The sequence below is a fragment of the Spermophilus citellus genome (assembly GCF_964194105.1).
Source record: "Spermophilus citellus genome assembly, chromosome: 3".
Taxonomy (NCBI): domain Eukaryota; kingdom Metazoa; phylum Chordata; class Mammalia; order Rodentia; family Sciuridae; genus Spermophilus; species Spermophilus citellus.
This window is the reverse complement of record NC_138184.1, coordinates 128,762,477-128,781,068: the sequence shown is the minus strand read 5'-3', so window position 1 is coordinate 128,781,068 and position 18,592 is coordinate 128,762,477. Positions and strand designations below refer to the sequence as shown.

General features: G+C 49.3%; 1 protein-coding gene across 6 annotated transcripts in view; it reads right to left on the bottom strand.

Moving 5' to 3' along the window:
• The window catches only part of CAMK2B (calcium/calmodulin dependent protein kinase II beta), a 103,857-nt gene that overhangs the window by 51,995 nt on the left and 33,270 nt on the right, over nt 1–18,592 (bottom strand). For all 6 annotated transcript variants that reach the window (XM_081287009.1, XM_081287010.1, XM_081287007.1 and 3 more), the window contains exon 2: nt 6,013–6,107. In XM_081287009.1, the coding sequence (XP_081143135.1) occupies nt 6,013–6,107 (95 nt within the window). The remainder of the gene's footprint in view (nt 1–6,012; nt 6,108–18,592) is intronic.

Here is an 18,592-nt window from a genome sequence, read left to right as displayed (position 1 = left end):
GTCCCCCCTCCCCTCTCCTAGAATAACTGGGCAAAGCCATTTCATAAAAGCCTCAACACCAATTGAAGCAGAGTCAGCCAGGCAGAGAGCCTAGGGCCAGGTGGACATCAGAAGCATAGCAACTTCCAACTAGGCTGAATTGGAAGCTGGGAAAGCCACCAGATGAACCAGCTGCATGTGTACTTGCAGAAATGTCCTGGGCCACTATCCCAGGGCCTGGGAAGCTCCTTAGCAAGGGGATCCAGGACAGATCATGGAGGAAGGGCCCTGGAGTCTGCAAATGGTACTGGAACGGTACAGGCTATAGAGGTAGGATTCCCTTCTCCACCCCAACCATGAGGACACCTTGTGAGGTCCTCAGAAGCAGGGTATCTTGCTGCCTGTCCATGAAGGGGGATGGCAAGGTGAAAAGAGGACCCCTGTAGAGCATGACCACACTCAGGCAACTGGTGCATCCCTCTGAGCAGACAGTATTCTCATTTTTTGGTTGGGGAAACTGAGGGTAGGGTGGCTAAACAACCTGCCAAGGTCATACAGTGGGGCAGCTAGAGTTGGCACCAGACATTTACCTGGAGGTGAGACATCTCACTATGAAGCTGAGACTCAGCCCCAGGACCCTTTCTCTTGCCCCCTCCCATCACCCCCTCAGGGAAGCTCAAAGCGTCTGGGGAACACCAGAGGAGCCTTGAGTCCCTATAAGGGTAGGTGGCCACAGAAGGCACTGGACAGAAAGCCTCAGACCAAATCGGCAGTGGTGGCAGGATTCTGTCTGCTGAAGGAGACCAGGAAGGAAGCTCCGCAATGTCCTCCCCTGAGGAGTTAGTGAACCCTTCAGCACTGTCACCACCAATCCCTGTGAGGCAGTCTGGAGGAACAGAAGGGAAAAGTGAGGCAGAGCCCACAGCAGTCAAGGCAAGCCTGGCTCTGGGTTATCTCCTGGATCCCCAGGTTTCAACCCAAAAGGATTGGGTATCCCTGGAAACCAGATTCAGCAGGGTTTGTTGGGCTCCCTGGTAGCATTGTCTATATGGCTGCACTGGGACCAACAGCTGTGATAAGGCACCCACTCAGGGATGTTCTTGGAGGAAGGCCTTAGTACCAGGAGCCTACAACTAGCTGTAAGGTTCGGCCTGCAATTCTGGCAAAACCAGAGAACTATTAGAAACAGAAACAGGGATGCATAATTTGATACACATCTGATAAGGAATTACTGCTGGTTTTAGGAGGGATAATGCAACTGTGGCTATGTTTTTAGAATCCTTTTTCTGCTAGGAACACATGCTGAAACATGGATGAGATGCCAAATGGTCTGGGTTCTGGGGTACAAACAAAACTGGCTAAGAGCTGCTAAACGCTAAAGCTGAAAATCATTCTGTTATTTTCTCTGTATTTGGGAATGTCAGAAATTTTCCATGATAAAAACTTAAATAGGACAAAAAAAAAATGCTCAAGAAAATGTCAGGGCTGGACAAAGGTGGGAGGATCTGGAGGGGATAAAACAGTGAGGGTCAGCCTGCCCTGTTGAGAGGGAACTTCCCTGGCCCTGAGAGAGTGACTGTGCAGGAAGAAGACAGTAGGGAAGGAAGACAGTAGGGAAGGATGGCCTGTGGCTACACAGAATTCCAGCCCTGCCCCCTCATCCAGCCCAGCTTGTATCAAATGAAAATGTGGCCAGGCACAGGGCTTGAGAGAAGCGATGGGCAGGAGGATGGCCTGGCATTCCCATAATGCACACAGGCAGCTCAGCCCAGTAGCCTACGTGGTTCGCAGGGGTCTTGGGCATTGTTGGTCAGGAAGCAGTACAGGCAAGCTGGCCACTTGCAAGGTGAGGTCAGGGGAGTAAGAAAGAGCAAAACATGCATGTCTGGGGTTTCAGATTTCTACTTTTCTCAATCCTTCCAACTTGTGGTACACTTTAAGGGTATATATAGGGGGTGTGGGTTCAATTTAAAGGAAATGCCTAATGCCATGGAATTATACCCAGATGGTTTCCTGCTTGAGCCTAAGAAACTCCTACTCCTTCAAGTCCCATCCAATGTAACTTCTAGATGACTGTCCAATCTCCTGGGAACCCCCCTCACCCCCCCCAGCACAATGGGCTATAGCTGCCTATTTCAGGGTGTATTTGGCATCACCATGTCCTTGGTAAAAAGCTGTTATATAAGTAAGGGTCTGTCTGGGCACACTGCGGCCTTGAGCAAGCCTGCAGGTGATAGTGAAAGTGTAGAAGGATCAGGAGGCTGGTATCTGATGCATCACATGGTCCTTAGGCTGAGAAGCTGGCAGGAATAAGGTGACTCACAGAAGAGGCCAGCAGCACGGTGCTGGGGCTCTGCCAGGACCACACAGGGACAGGCTCACACATGTGTCTCCTTGGGATGTGCATTTGGGGCCACTTATCTGAGTGGACAGGGCTTCTGGAGACCCCTATGAGGACCCAGAGAGAATGAGGGTAGCTGCTGTCCCTCACAGATGGATGAAAAGTCAGGAAGAAATCCCAGCCATTTATGGATTCTAGTTTCCAGGCTAATAAAAAGGGCTTTTAAAATATTAAATTGACTGGCTATCAATATTTTTGGGTGTGGAGTACCGAGGACTGAACTCAGGGGAACTTGACCACTGAGCCACATCCCCAGCCTTATTTTGTATTTTATTTAGAGACAGGGTCTCACTGAGTTGTTCAATGCCTCACCTTTGCTGAGGCTGGCTTTGAACTCGCAATCCTCCTGCCTCAGCCTCCCAAGCCACTGGGATTACAGGTGTGTGCCAACGTGTCCTGCTGGCTACCAACATTTTTGACAAACAATTCAGTCACAGGTTTTATTGAGCATCGCCTGTGTGTGGGACTTCGGTGGGCCTGCTAATGTGGTCAGGAGCCAACAGAGAGCTGGAAAAATAGCAGCCCTTGCTCAACAGAACATCGCATGACAGTGGGAACAAATCCACCACACTGACACACCCTGAGCACAAGGCAGGTCATGCCAGCAGTGTGACCCATGTCAGACTCAGACGCAGGTAGATGAAATGACAATGTGGCAAACAGTTGAGAAAGGGAGGGATGAAGACCACAACACTCAGGAGAAGGGAGGAGGTGAAGCACCCAAGAAACTCCAAGTGCCTGAGTTTCATGTTCTTCCTTCCAAAAGAAACCCCAAGCATACTTTATACCTGTGTCCCCATCATGCTGACCACCAAACATCAGAGAATGTGGAAGCTTCCTGAATTCTGGCACTGTGCATACAGCAACACTCTGTAAGTGTTAATTTTGACATTACTGTGAGGCTGGAAGACATGAGCTCGGCCTGGTGTCTTTATTCCGGGAGTGGGACAGAGTGGCTGCACTGGGTAGCTGGACACTTGAAGCGTCCTTAACTCTGAAATGGAGGCAGAGTCACAGTCACATACTCAGGGGCTTGGGGTTACAATGCGTGCTGATGAAGGAAACAAGGCCCCCAAGACACAGCTCGGTAAAAGGGACACGAGGGCTCATCCCTCTGCATGATCATTTGGTGGCTATAGGAGCCAGGGCTTCCACACCTGGCCTAAAATGGGGAGCAGGGTCCCAGGACTCAGGGCTGCCCAGAAGCTCAAGATGTGGGCCTAAGATAAAGCCAAGACACTCTGGACAGGGAAACCCCACATCACCACTCCAAGCTGTATGCTCTGGCTGAGACCTGCTCAGGGATCCCACTGCTGGACCCCTCCTAGATGGACAGAGATCTAAGAGTGGCCAGCAGCTCATCCAAACTTTTTCTTAGGATATTAGTGCAGGTCCACATCCTGCCCAGCCCTCACAGGGCAGGCCAACCCTGCCATCTACATCTCACAGAAGAGAGCACCCCACTACCCACATTCATGACTTGGCAACCACTTGATGCATGATCTGCTCCCTGCTACTCTTGCTTGTCAGCCCTGTGCCTGGGGCTCAGTCTAGCAGCATCCCCACGAAGCTGTGGGTCAATCCACACTGATTCACACCAGCCTGAGACAGAGGGGCAGTGGACAGCAGAGAGATGCTCCCCATCTTGTATCCTACACACAACAGCCCAACCCAAGGTCTGTGTACTCAGAGGCTCCAGGACCCTGGCCAGGCCTCTTGACAGCCAGTGATTCCCAGCCACGTGCTCTTGGTAACATCTGCCTACCTAGCACCCCAGCCAGCATTGTTGCCACCTACAACACACTTAGACAATGTCCAGAGCACATAAAAGCTGACCTTCAGAAAGCACTTCCCTCACCTCACCTACTGCCCCCTGGGGCACTACCATCCATCCTGCAGCAGTCCCCTGGGGTGTCTGAAGTATCTTCCTGCATAGGAACTAGGAGGACCCTTCAGAGTCCCCACTGTGCCTGGGCTGCTCACAGCTTAAGTGCAAGACCAACTATTCTGGAAGCTCCACTGGAGAAAACACCCAGTTTCCAACAGGCTGACAAATGCGTACAGTTATGTACACACACGCACATGCACACACCGCTCCACATAGCCACACTAATGCACACACAGAAGCATAGAGACAGGTGTACACATGCATATAGGCACACATATACTTGTACACACACATCTAAGCCTGCTATGTATCACAGAGCTCTTCTCCATGGTGCCCTTGACAAGAAGGGAGTGTCCTCGCCTCAGGGAGGTTGCCTGAAAACCCACAGCCCAGGAACTGGCACCACACTGGTTGTGGGATCACCCTGAGCATCACAGGTTCCCGACCAGATCTGTGTTTTGTTTCGTTTAATATTTATTTTTTAGCTTTAGGTGGATACAATATCTTTATTTTATTTTTATGTGGTGCTGAGGATCGAACCCAGTGCCTCCCGCATGCCAGGCGAGCGCGCTACTACTTGAGCCATATCCCCAGCCCCAGCTCTGTGTTTTGACAGAGAAAAATGAAGCTCACAGCCCTAGGCCCTGGAACACAGCCCCACCCACCCACCCCACCACAAGCCAGGCCCAAGAGGGGCCAGCAGAGCTCACCAATGGCCAGTGGTCCACATCTAGCCCATGCAGAATCCCAAGAGAGGGTTCACCCAGTCCCACACCCCAAAAGCAGCTCCCCCTGGTCCCAGGTAGCCAAAATTTGTGTCCAGATGTTCAACAAGGCTGCTGACAGTGTTCCAGGAGGGGAGGGGTGACATGGTGCTGACATCTCACTGAGATAGCCACCCATCACACCTGCATTCCTGCTGCCCTGCCATGTTGGGGACTCTATTCAGAGCCCTACCTGGGGTCCACGCACTCCCCATTCAGATCTGTGCCCCATCACCATGGAACTTGCTGTAGACTGACTTCTGGTTTTGTTTTCTGTCAGCTTGCCTGAAAACACCCCCATGAGGACAAAGATCTGTCTGCTCCATCATCAGCAGGTCTTGAGAGGCCCATGATGCACCAGAGCTGCCCCGGCTGGCACCAGGCAAGACCTTTCTTCCCGTGCCTGCAGTCTTCAGAGCTCTCCCCAGGGTAAGTGGATGCACTGTTCTCCTGCTCAGAAGACTCAGTTAAGAAACTGCCTGTCGTATGCCAAGTTGGCCACAGAGCCAGAGGGTGGACGTTGACTGCTGCCCTATCTTTCACCTGGAGTCATGGGCTTCTCCTTGGCCACAGTCCTTGGGAAAAAGCACTACAGTGCCTAGCACCATGAGCATCTATCCTTCCAGCTCTGAGAACGGAAATCAAATAGACTTGGGAAGGGGAGGCCATGTGGTGACTCCAGGGACACCCAACCAACGAGTGAAGGTGCATCCTGAACCTGGGGATGAGGACCCACACATCCTTCAGACAGAGATGCCTTCAAGGCCTTAATACTCCTGCACTCCTTTACCCCCCCCACACACACACACACACAACCTCTACTCCACGAACTCTGAAGTCTGCTCCATCCATGTGTGAAACTGCTGGCCAGGCCAAGCTAAACACTGGCCAAGCCTAGGAGGGATCCACTGCCCTGTCCACAGCCCTCCCAAGCCCCTGCCCAGCCCAACCATGGCCACACTGACACCCCTGGGCCCTACCTCTGGCTGACAGCTTCTTGGTGTTGATGATCTTGGCTGCATACTCATGGCCGGTGCAGAGCTTGACACAGCGTCGGACCACAGAGAAAGCCCCCCTGGGGAGGAGAATACCGGGCAAGAGACAGACAGAAACAGACAGGGAGAAAGAGAGAGCCAATTAATCGCCCATAAACACTCAGTATCCAGCCAGTAGCCAGGCCTTGGGCAGACGGCCAGTGATGGGAGGAAGCCTGGACCCTTCCCACACCACTGGGTACTGCAGGACAGGGCCTAGCCTCTGGACAGCTCCTGTGAGACAAACACCCTGACAAGGCTGCAGGGAAGGGGGGCCACCACAACACTGGGAGGAGGCTGTCCAGGCCCCCACTCAACTCCCCACTCAATATCCTTATGGGTCAGATGAACTGATAGTCCCCCGGGCCTTCCATCTCCCACCCTCAGGTGTTCTATACCAAGTGCACAAGGCCTAGTTAGTTCTTTTTCAAAGAAAGGGCCAGAGGCCAGCTACCAAGGGCAGATATATTTGGTGCAGACCCAGAGACTCACATAAGGTTGGAGAGAGAGGGAGAAGCAGCAAATCATTAAACTGCAAAGTGAGAGGAGAGAGTCCCCTGGAATATTCCACTGTCCTTGTGTCAGAGCAGAGGCTGTGGAGGTCCAGAGTGGGGCGCCACAGGGACATTGACACACCAACAGCTTGGAGGTGTCACACTGAAGAATCAGAGCTTGGGAATGTGGGTTAAAATGATGGTGGCCATCAAGAGAGGCCTTTGACATTTCCCACAAAACTGACACAGAAGAATTTCTACTTCTAGAGACCTGAAGCCCAGAAAGGGAGGAAGCCCAGAGCCAGACTGAACCCACTACTATGACACCTGACCTCTGTCTCTATACCCCCAAAGTGCCCAGCCTCCCCACTCAAAGCACAACCTCACTCCGTCTTTGGACTGGGCATCCTGAGTAATCCCAGTGTCTAAATTGAGGTTCCATGACCAGAAAGAAGTCTCTTAAGCAGCACTTTTTTTTTTCTTTTTCTGCTACAATCTTTGTAACAATGTAAATGAACACACTATGCCTCCTTGAATACATTCAAAATGACTCAGGTCCTTCCCATCAGTGACTACCCAGGCAGCCTAGTGGCATCTTCGCCTTTTAAAGTCAATCTGCAAAAGGGGACAAGGGCTACCTCGGGAGGGGCTGGGAGGTGGGGAAGGCTGCTCGCTCTGCAGCCTCTTGGTTCTATTTGATTTTTTCACTTATGTGTAACAGTTACATTCTCAAAATATTCCTTCTTATAAAAAAATGTAAAGAAAGGATTATTGTTTTGACTCATGACACTGTCCTGAGAGAGAGTGGAGAAGGGAGAGGCTGTGAGCTTCATGCCTAGTCTGGTTTCAATTCTTATCCATCACTTCTGGTTGCACAGGGTGACGTAGCTCTCAGTCTCAGTTTCCTCGTCTGTATAAGAGAGCAGAAAGGCCTCTTGGGGCTGCTGTGTGGCTGTTGCCCACTCCAACCTCACCCAATGCTCACCCTCACATTCCCTTCTTGCTCATCAAGAGTTGAGAGCTTCTGTTAGGGGCCCTGAGCTGCCACCTGATCTGTTCCCCACTCAGTGCCTAAGAGGGCATGGTGCCTGCAGTATTGGCTCTGTGGACACCCCCTAAAAGCTCTGGGCCAGGTCCTGAAGGAAGCAGGAAGTCCAGGCTTCCCTGTGCCAGGGATGCAACCTCACATGTGGGCTGACCCTCAGTGGGAAGTTTGCATAGCTGGACATTCATCTCTGAGAAACAGATAGGTGATGCTGGACACCGGGTCCAAATGGGGAAGCCTGTCCCTGGAGCAGGGAGGAGGTCCACACTCATCTTCCCTTCAGCAGAGCCTGCCCCCAGTTGCTGTGCCGACTTCAGTAAAGACATAAGCAGAAATCCCTGCAAGTCACAACTCTTCTGCAGCAGAAGAGTGGTCACGCATGAAATGACCAAGATCCTACAGCAGATGGATGGTTCAGGGTACTGCTCAGGTGGCCCTCCCCAGGTCAGTCACCCGCTTTTCAGCTCTGTAGAAGGCTCTGGAGCTGCCCCTGCACTGTCAGCCAGGGTCTAGGATAGTCACGGACTGGGAAAGGTGAGAAGGGATAGTTGCAGTTGCCACAGGGAGGGAGAAAGGTACGCTGGGGACCAGGAGGCATCTAGGCTGGGGGTACCAGCTGCACAGCCATGTGAGAGGGAAAGCAGCAGGCAAAACACCTGCTGTTCAGCAGATGCTCAACAGGAAGGGCCAGAGATGAAGAAGCCCTTCTTTCTTGGCCACAAGTCCACAGGGTGAGGTGGAGAATACCCAAAGAAAGGACAGGTCCCCATTCCAGTGACTCAGCCCCAGATACAGATACAGGTGGTGAGAACAGGAAGGCTCAGCCCCCAGGATGGCTGCTCTTCCCTATGCCCAGTTCCTCAGCCCCACCTCTTCCACCCCTGCAAAGGGCTTCTCCTCATAATGGCCATCTCCTTCTCCTCTAGCATCCATCTCCCTTCCCCTCCATTCCTCCAGCCCACCACAGGCACTTGGCCAGTAGGTGCAGATCCTCCTTCCTTTCTCAGTGGCTCTATCACCTGCCAGGTACTACCCTATCACAAGAAGTCCCCCTGGAAGTGGCCACAAATACATTCAGCATGTGCCACGCAGGCTACAGCTGGGAGCATTGGCATCTTAGATACCTCCAGAACAGGGAGGCCAATGCCATCGCCATCCTTTCTTGTAATCATGGAAAGGGAACACGAAGACTCTGGGTCTGTACTGTAAGCCTGTCCCTGCCACCGCAGTCCAACTCCTCTACATCCTTCATGACCCAATTCTGACAGCTTGGTCTTCTGTGATTATTACCTTTCACATGGGTCTCAGGTCAGTTTCTCCACATTATTATAATTATTTATCTGTCCATTTCTACCCCCTCCCCACTGTGGCTTTCTATGGCAGGGCCTCTGTCCTGTCTACCCTGATCCTGGTTTTAGGCATGGTGTCGCCTGTTGATACAGGAATCAGAACTAACGGAAAGCAGTACACGCAGGCTGGAGTACAGAGTGGAGCTGCTGGGCCTCAGCTTTGTCCAGCCCAGTGGTGCAGTGGCTGCTAAAAAGCCAGGGACAGGGAGAGATTGGGCTAGACTGTGGAGAGAGGGCATGGAAAAGGGGACCCCTAGAGTGGCCAACAGGAGGGAGACTTCTAGAACCCCCAGCAGGAGGTGGGCCCCACTAGAGTAGTGCAACAGGAAGGGAACACCTACAGCTGTCCAACAAGAGACCTCCCCCTCCCACCACCACCAAGGCCTCCCCTGTGGGTAGACAAGCATCTCTGGGACAGAGGCCACATGGGCAAAGGGTCAGACCCAGAGTAAACAGAAGTAAGGGTCTAGGGGAACCCCCACACATAAATAGGCCTGAAGCCCCCTCTGCTCATCCAGAACTACAGGTGAGCAGGACAGGCAGTGGCTTGTGGCAGAGGAGACAGAAATGGTGCCAAGGCAGGAAGAAGGTCCAGAAGCAGGTAGGCGGGAGGGTCTCCCTGTCAACACTCCTGCTAGAGACTGGCTGTGAACTTCATCTGAACATCAAGGTCACTTGTGAGATGCCTGGCCTGGGACACCTGCCACTGAACTTACTAGGAAGTGATCTGAATAACTCATTCGGATCATGAGGCCCCCAGGTACCAAGTGCGTTATGGGGCTTTTAAAATCAAATAAAGCTAATTAAAACAAGAAAATACTCTTTGAGTCTTTCCCTTGCTGAAGGCTCAAAACACTTTCCCATTTGCAGTGGGATCAACAGTACCAGGGAAACGGGCCCTGAGAGAGAAGAATTAATTCTGCGCAGGAATGGAGCCCTGGAACTGCACGGCCCGTTTCCGTGAGCTGCCTGGGGGCTGTGGGCACTAGCTACCTGCTTCATTGCTGGAGGTAAAAATCTCTTTACCCAAGAAAAGGGGCCCTGTCAGGAGAGCACCAGGTCTTTCCAGCTGGCTATACCGCACAGACTACATGAGTGCATGGTGAGGAAGGGTCAGGGTTTGGACACATTCACAGGACCCCATCTGTGCCTATCTTCTCCTGGAGTCTCACTGGCTCCTCCCACCTTATGACAGACAGCTCATCCCAGCTACTATTCCCAGCCCTACTGCTCCTCAGAGGTAGAATATGGCCTCTGGTTAGCCCTGACTCTGAGCTGCCCCCAAACCAGAAACTACCAGGAACCTGCCACCTGCTGCTCTCTGTGGCTCCCACTGGCCCCCTCAGAGCTCCCTGACATGTGGCTTTGTGGTCCTCTCCGCCCTCCATCAGACCTTGCTAGCCACACTGCAACCTTGTCCTGCCATCCAGGCTCCTGGCCCCCTTGCTCCACTGCCTGGTCACACCCACATCTTTCCAAGGTGAACTGGAGGGAAATGCCCTTGAGCAGCATGGCCACTGCTGGGCTGAAATAGCAGAGACAGGAACGTTCTGAATCTCACCTGTGATCATAGCAGGGTCTGCAAAACAGCTTCTCATGGACCCTCCCATGCCCGACTTTCTAGTGAAGCTAGGGTTATCCTGACTGTTGGCTCTTGGAGTGCTAGTTAAGACACCATAATGATACCTTCTGTCCCCCACGGCCATGCAGACCCTGCTCACGGGCTGGGGATTTTTGTCAGTGAGGGAGATAATAATGTTCCTTATTAAACAAGGCGATCCATGGAGAAGGCACTTTCTGGCACCCAGAAAGAACTGACAACACAACTCTGTTCCCAGGGTGGTATGGACGGGGACCAGGCTCTGCGATCCCCACATCAGGCTTCAGAGCCCCTGCACAGCAGTGCTCAGGAAAGCTGAATCAAAGGGTACTCTCAGCTGCCTCAATACTTGGATCCTATCTTCCTGGTGGAAATTTCAGAGTCACAGCAGCTTCTCTCCCCTGCTCCCCTCTTGGCTTCCCCCAGCCCCACGTCCACACCCCACCCTGCCACCCCCGGTTTTCTCCCTGTGTATTCTGGGCTTTCATGCATCCATGCTGGGCCTCTGCTGGCCTGTCCAGGGTTGTCACCAGCTTCCTGCCAGGGCTGCTAACTATTTGCGTAACTAAACCTGACAACCGGACTTCGACCTTGTCCCACAAACGCCTTTGGTTGCTTGACAACGCAGTGCGGGTATTTCACATGCTCCCAGAGGCCAACCACAGCAACAGCCCAGGGATGAGTCGGAGACCCTGTCTGTCTACAGAAAGGCTACTGCAGATTCCAGGGATTCTTATTTTGTAGCAAAAAGATGCCCAAGAACCTTGCATAAAAGCAAATATCCAACCCTGTTGACCTATTTTGTAAATGGACATTTCCCATTTGGATTTTCTGTGTAAGGACTCAGGAGAGTCAGGGCTGTTCCTCCAGGAAGAAGCACAGCTCTCCCCAAACCCTGGCAGATCCTATCTGGCAGACTGGCAGATTTTTTTTTTAATAGGCTGAGCGGACAACAGTTTTATTTCCTGCTGTAAATTACTAAATAGCTGTTCTGAAAGTAGCCTCAGGTCATCCAGGTCCAATCTCCCAGCCTGGTCAGCCCCAAATGGGCTGTGTCGATAGGGACTGGAGCCAGGGCCAGTCCAGCAGGTGCAGGTCCATGACCACACAGAGGGCCTGCACATAAAAAAAAAAAATTAATCAAGTTGCTATTTAATTGTGTTCTGGCTTACAAAAAATGTCCCTACTTTCAATTATAATGAGCTCTGGGAGGCAAAGGAGGAGTGGCCTTTTATATTTATTTTATTCACTTATTTTATTTGAGATGGGGTCTCACTGTGTTGGCTTTGATCTCCTGGGCCAACAGGATCCCGCTGTCTCAGCCTCCCACATAGCTAGGATGACGGGCATGCCCCATTGTGCCCAGCCCTTTTATATTTTAGTACTGATCTAATCAGCTTGGTGGAAATAATCACTTCTATATGAAGCAGAGTGTTGAGATTACTGTGGTGTTGTTTTCTTTTATGTATTTCTCTGCTTACAGCATCTACAATGGAGTACACAGGATCATTTCAGAATATGTTGAAGTCGCTGTCAAATCCCTAATCTGAAACGCTGTTGGTGCAGCTGCACTGATGTTATTTGTGCAGGTGTGCAGCTCTTACACCGTGGGGAGGTGTCTTTTTACACATTTAGGAGCAGCTCACTCTATTTTTCTGCTTTCCCCCTCATTATTTCTCCACACCTTTAGCAAATCTTTAACAGATGATCAGACCTGTGCACTGCTCCACCCTGAGGAGGCCCTCCGGATGCCCTCCAGTGTTTAACCTCCACAGTCCCCCTGACCTGGTGTTGACCAGATGACAAAAGCATTTCATGTAAATGTGTGTTACACCAGGCAGGAGCTGGAGGCCCCCAGGACAGGAGTGACATGCCACAGGGTGACAGACACTGCCCATCACCCACCCCCAGGATGGCAAAGAGCAAGCTGCACTCACAGGCTGCCGAGTGCCCACATATCCTGGGTTCTGAAAAATGGTCTTGAGGTAGCCCTGCTGGAGATGAGTGGCTGGACAGCACTGAATTCTGTGTGAGCACTCAAACTCCCTGTGGTCTCGGCCAGCATCCAACCACTGCTTTATCATTGATTCCAATTTTGTTTTTGCTTTTTATATTCAACATCACACACGATTCCCATGTTTTGACCGAAATCCCTTCCTCATCTTGGTCGTGGAGAACATTCCTTCCAGTCGATACTTCTGAGACTGCCAGGCGTTTGCCATGCTTCCAATTTGCTGTCTCATAAACGGCCTGCCATGAGTGGTTCAGTTGTTTCTACAGGATTCATTTCCAAGGTACACTTGCCGGGTGGTTTTATAACAATTTACAACACCAGCCATGGAAAGCCAGTCTCTCCACTGCCCAGGGTTCCAACCTTGGCCTTTGAGAGGTCTTCCCTGGAAATCCTGGCGGCTCATAGAGCCCTGCAAAGGTTCCTCAAAGCTCTCTCCTTCTCTGGGCCAGGGCTCCTCTATTTCCTGGCAGGCAGGTGCACCTCTGCCTTCATGATCACATGGTGTCCACTGTGTGTCTCTGTGTAAATTTTTTCCCTTTTTATAACTAAACTTATGGCCAGTATAACCTCACCCTAACCTGATTAATACACATCTGCAATTACCAAATTTCCAAATAATATCACCTTCTGAGGTACTAAGGGTTAGGGTTTCAACATAGAAGTTTAGAGGGGACACAACTCAGCCATAACACATGCTGACCCCCAATTCTGCCTTGCAGAATCTGCCACTGAGTGCAGTAGGGAACAATTCCCTGCATTATATTCCCCAAATATTTGCACCATTGGATGTTGACAGATGTTAGGTACAAAAGGGGTTTCGTGAACAAAGAAAAAGGGAACCAGCAGTTTCCTTCCTTCCTTTTTCACATCAGGACTTCTCAGGGCCTTTAGTGTGGTCATCGGTACTGAGTCTCAAAAGAGGGAGTGAGAGAAGCAAACGTTCCCTAACCTATTTGACCACAGAAATCTTTATTCACAAAAGGCTCCAGAGGACGGAACATTCTTAAGACTGAACACCAACCCCTTTCTGAAGCCTCCTGTGACCCACAGAAGCCCACAGCAAATGCTTCTGAGGACAAGCATGTTAGGGAAATGCTACCCATCTGTCCACTTGAGGACACACCCAAACTCAACAGACCTATCTTGGAACTACAGCTGCTCTTCTTGGGGTCACTGTGTACACATCGCAGACCAAGACAACCTCAGTGGGGTTCCTTCTTCTTTCTGCCTTCTCAATAGGGCAGGGATGAGCCTGTGGGGCCCCACCACCTCTGGCTTCCTATCACTGGGGGTTCCTTTCTCTGAGGACCCCCCCTCCTTCAGTGCATGGAGTCCTTCCCCCACAGGTACAGAAGCCTCACACTTCAGTGCTGCAAAACCCCAGACCCTCCAGGCCCCACGTCCTGTTCTGCATCCTCACCTCCCTACCCTGAGTGGCTGGATGTCATCTGGATGAAGCAAGAAAGTGTATTTGGAGACTTCTATTTTCTTTACACTTCCAACAATGCTTTAAATGAAGCAGAGGTTGTCCCCTGTTTGCCTGATGAGGCGCATTTGTAAATGGCCACACACAGGAACCTTTTCACCGTGAGTGAAGGTGCCATCATTTTTACTCAGCCACGTAATGGTGTCTGCAGGGTTTTCTCTCCTACACTGACAGTTCTGTACAGGATGTGGGAAGAGTATGATGTTGACCTGTTTCCATAACACTGTGCTAGATTTCAACTTCACAGGTCCCAATCCTCACAACACCTGGATCACCACCTCTCCCTGACACAACAGGACTGTCTGGACATCCTAGAGAGCTTAAGGCAACAAAGCCGATAGAACAAGAAGATGGATGGCAGCAGGGCTAGACTGGGTCTGATCTTTTCACCCAGCACCCCATATGCTCAGGTCCTTCTCTGAGGAATATGACCCCCAGTCTGTGCCTCTCTTCCTGGGTCCTCCCCACCAAAGCCCTTAACCCCATGGGCCCATATAGGAGGCTTCTGTCTGTTTCTCACAGAGGGGATAGGAGGGATAGGGCAAAGGGTAGGGACCAGGACACAGGCATCCTGGGCTGCTCCCACTGTGAAAGACTGCTGGGAGAGGCACGCATGGACAGCAAGAGGGCTATGAAATGGACCACTGGTCACTGACTGCTCCCTCCTCTATCCCAATGACAAGCCCAGGACTGGCTGCAGAAAGCACTTGGCAACATCTGCTAAGGAACAGATGGAACCCTAGAGTACAGCTGTATGAATATACAATGATTGATTAGCAATGTCTGTCCTGGGTACTGGAAGGGCACTGTGGGCTATGCAAACTCTATCCCTGGTCTAGAAAGATCCACAAATCAATAGACTTGTCTTCCAGCCTCTCACAACTTGTGTAAGTCCCACCTCTTAGACCTCTGCTCCTCTCTCCTCCCGGGGGGGTGGTGGGGCAAGGTGATCTGGGAATTTACCCTTGACTTTGGCAACTGGCACTTCACAACTCAAACCCATCTGTTGGCAACTTCTCTGCTGTAAGCTTTGCGATTACTTCCCTGGTCCTAGCTCATTCCACAGGTCCCATGGCCCCCTGTGCAGGAGCAGTAAGAAACACATATCTGTTTTCACACTCCTAAAAGTGTACCCAAGGATGACACCCTCACCTCCTTGGCACCTCAGCCATGGCTCAGCCTAGCACCGTACAGCATATCCTCTTATAGCAAATATTTGGGAGGTACTGGCCTCTCCAGGATCCTATAGAACCTTCCTAGGACACCATAGTTGTGTACCCACCTCTCCCAACACAGGGTCAGACAGGTCCCCGGGAGGAGCAGGGTCAGACCCAGGTGGAGGTGACAGTTAGCAGATGGGGTTCTGCAGACATGGATGATAGATCTGCCCCAGTGGATCTACCCAGGATGTACTTTCTGTCCCACCAGGGATGTGGGACATCAAGGAAAGAAGATCAAGGCCCATGATTCTTGGACCCAGAGAAACTGAGAGTAGAGAGAAGGGCAGCTTTGAGTTAGGAGGACCCAAAGTGAATTTTGGAGTTGCAATTTGGTGACTATTTCAAAATGGATTTAATGATATATATCTCACGGGCTTGATGAGATAAAATAACAGGGGCCTACCTCAAAGCATGCTGAAAAATAAGTCACGAATAGATTTTTTTTTAAATGCCTGGAAGTTGTCACTTCTGCCCTCATAGACAAAAAGATGAACACACTGAAAATTCACAACCCTTCTTGGATCCATTAAAGAATTGAGAAAACAGGTAAACTGCCACCCCCTAAATCGGAGAGACAGATACGGAGAATCACAACTTACCAAAGCAGAGACCTCCCCAGGAACCAGTGCTGGGGTAGGAAACCTGTACTGTGACTGATGAACTGCTGGAAGCTCAGTGTGGACAAGCCTGAGGGTTAAAATCCTGGGTGCCGGGCTGGGGATGTGGCTCAAGCCGTAGCGCACTTGCCTGGCATGCGCGGGGCACTGGGTTCACCACATAAAAATAAATAAAGATGTTGTGTCCACCGAAAACTGAAAAATAAATATTTAAAAATTCTCTCTCTCTCTCTCTCTCTCTCTCTCTCTCTCTCTCTCTCTCTCTCTCTCTCTCTCTCTCCCTTCTCTCTAAAAAAAAAAAAAAAACCTGGGTGCCCAGCCTTCGTGGGGTGCACTTGTGCTTTCGTGAATTTTGCCTACAAAAGCCCTACCAGGTTTTCACAATAAAGATTGGAGGAAACCCTCCAGGACTTCAGGCAATAGAAAAGAAAAAAAATATTATTAAGTATCCCAGAGCATTCTGTTCTTCTGAACAAAGCCTGCCTTCAGGGGAAACTGGTTAATGAGAGTCAAGGAAACATCCACCTTCAACCCCTTCTGGACATCCTGTATCACTGAAGAGGTGGAAGCGAGAGACTAAGAAGCAGGTGTGAAGGTCATGGCCTAGGGGCACAGGCTCACTAAAATATTAAGACCTGACCACTGAACTCTAGAATGTTTCCTCTTCTACCACTTCTCTAAAGTCCTATTCATCTAATTGCTTCTACCTAACACACATCACATCCAGCTTTCAATAAAAATCTAGAGGGCATACATGAAGGAAAAGAACATAGTCCAGAGATAAGCGCAAGCACCAGAAACACACTCAGAGATGGTGGAACTATCAGACTGGGAATTTGAAACAACTACAATTTATATGCCAAGTGCTCTACTACTCAGAAGGCTGAGGCAGGAGGATTGCGCAGGGGAAGAAATATCTGAATTAATGACTGAAAAGTTTCCAAAATTAAAGACACATATCAACCCATGAATTTAAGAAGCTCTGAGCATACAAAGCAGAACAAATACCTAGAAATCTATACCTAGTCCTATTATATTCAAACTGCAGAGTAAAAGACAAAGAGATCTTGAAAGAAGCCAGAATTTTTTTTTGATTACATATACATGGGAAACAGTAAGAATTATATCAGCCTTCTCAGAAACCAAGCAAATGAGAGCAAAATAAAATATATGTAATCTTTTTGTCTTGTGTTGAGGAAAAAAATAAAAGAACTATCAGCCTAGAATCTAGTATCCAGAGAATTATCCTCCAAAAGTAAATAAGAAATAAAGATGTTCTCAAACAAAAATTGAGTGACTGGGTCAACAGTAAACTTGCCTTGAAAGAAATGTTAAAAGAAATTCTTCAGAAAGTTTAAAAATGACATGTCAGTAGGGCTGGGGTTACGGCTCAGTGGTAGAATGCATGTGCGGGGCACTGGGTTCGATCCTCAAGGAAATAAAATAAAGGTATTGTGTCCAACTACAACTAAAACAAAATATTTTTTTTTAAAAGTGACATGTCAGAAACCTGGATCTACATAAATGGAAAGGGAGAGAAGCAATAAGCAAAGGTGGTATAAAATCCTTTCCCTTATTATTAATGATTTAACAGATAACAGCATATTCATAATAATAATAGCAGCAATGTTTTTCATGATCATAACCTCTGGATAAGTGAGGGCATGCAAAGGATGGGAAGAAGGAGTTAGCAATGCTCTGCTAGAAGATTACTGTACTACTTCAGTACCTGTTCCATAGCATAGTATTTAGAGTGGACTTGGATTAGTTGTAAATGTATCAGTTGCAAATGTATATTACAAACTCTGAGGCAACCTCAAAAAGGTTGAAGAGAAGGAAAAGAATTATTATTGATATGTTAAGAGAGGGGGAATGGTGGAGAGGAAATAGAATCACATAAAATGCTCAATTAAGCCACAGGAGGCAGAAAAATGATGGGAAACTTAAAAGGGGGGAATCAAATAGAAAATCATGACAAATATGGTAGCTATTAATCCAGCTATATCAATAATCATTTTGAATGTCAATAAATTTATATACACAAGTAAGACAGATGGAATTGGATCAAAAAATACTACAGGCTGGGGATATGGCTCAAGCGGTAGCGCGCTTGCCTGGCATGCGCGGGGCGCTGGGTTCAATCCTCAACACCACATAAAAATAAAAAACAAAGATATTGTGTCCACCTAAAACTAAAAAATAAATATAAAAAAATTACTACATGCTATCTATAAGAAATCAGATTAGGAGTAAAAAGACATGAGTACTACTCAAAATAATCTACAAATTAAATGTCATTCCTGTCAAAATCCCAACAGCTTCCCCCCACCAATAGAAAAATCTACTCCAAATTCATATGGAATCCTAAGGGAAACCTAAAAGCCAAAATAATCTTAAATAAAAGAAAAACAAAGTTGAAAGGTTCACATTTCTGGATTTCAAAACCTACTACAAAACTACAGTAATCAAAACAGCATGGTACTAGCATAAGAACAAAGAAACAGACCAATAGAATAAAATAGAACCTTAAACTGGGGGTATAACAGTAGAGCACTTGCCTACCATGCTGAGTTTGATCCCCAGCACTGAAAAACAAAAAACAAAGGTAAACTACAAAGCCAAGAAATAAATCTTCCCATACATGGCCCACTGATTTTCAACAAGAGGGCCAAAACCATAGAGTGTTATCAACAACTGGTGT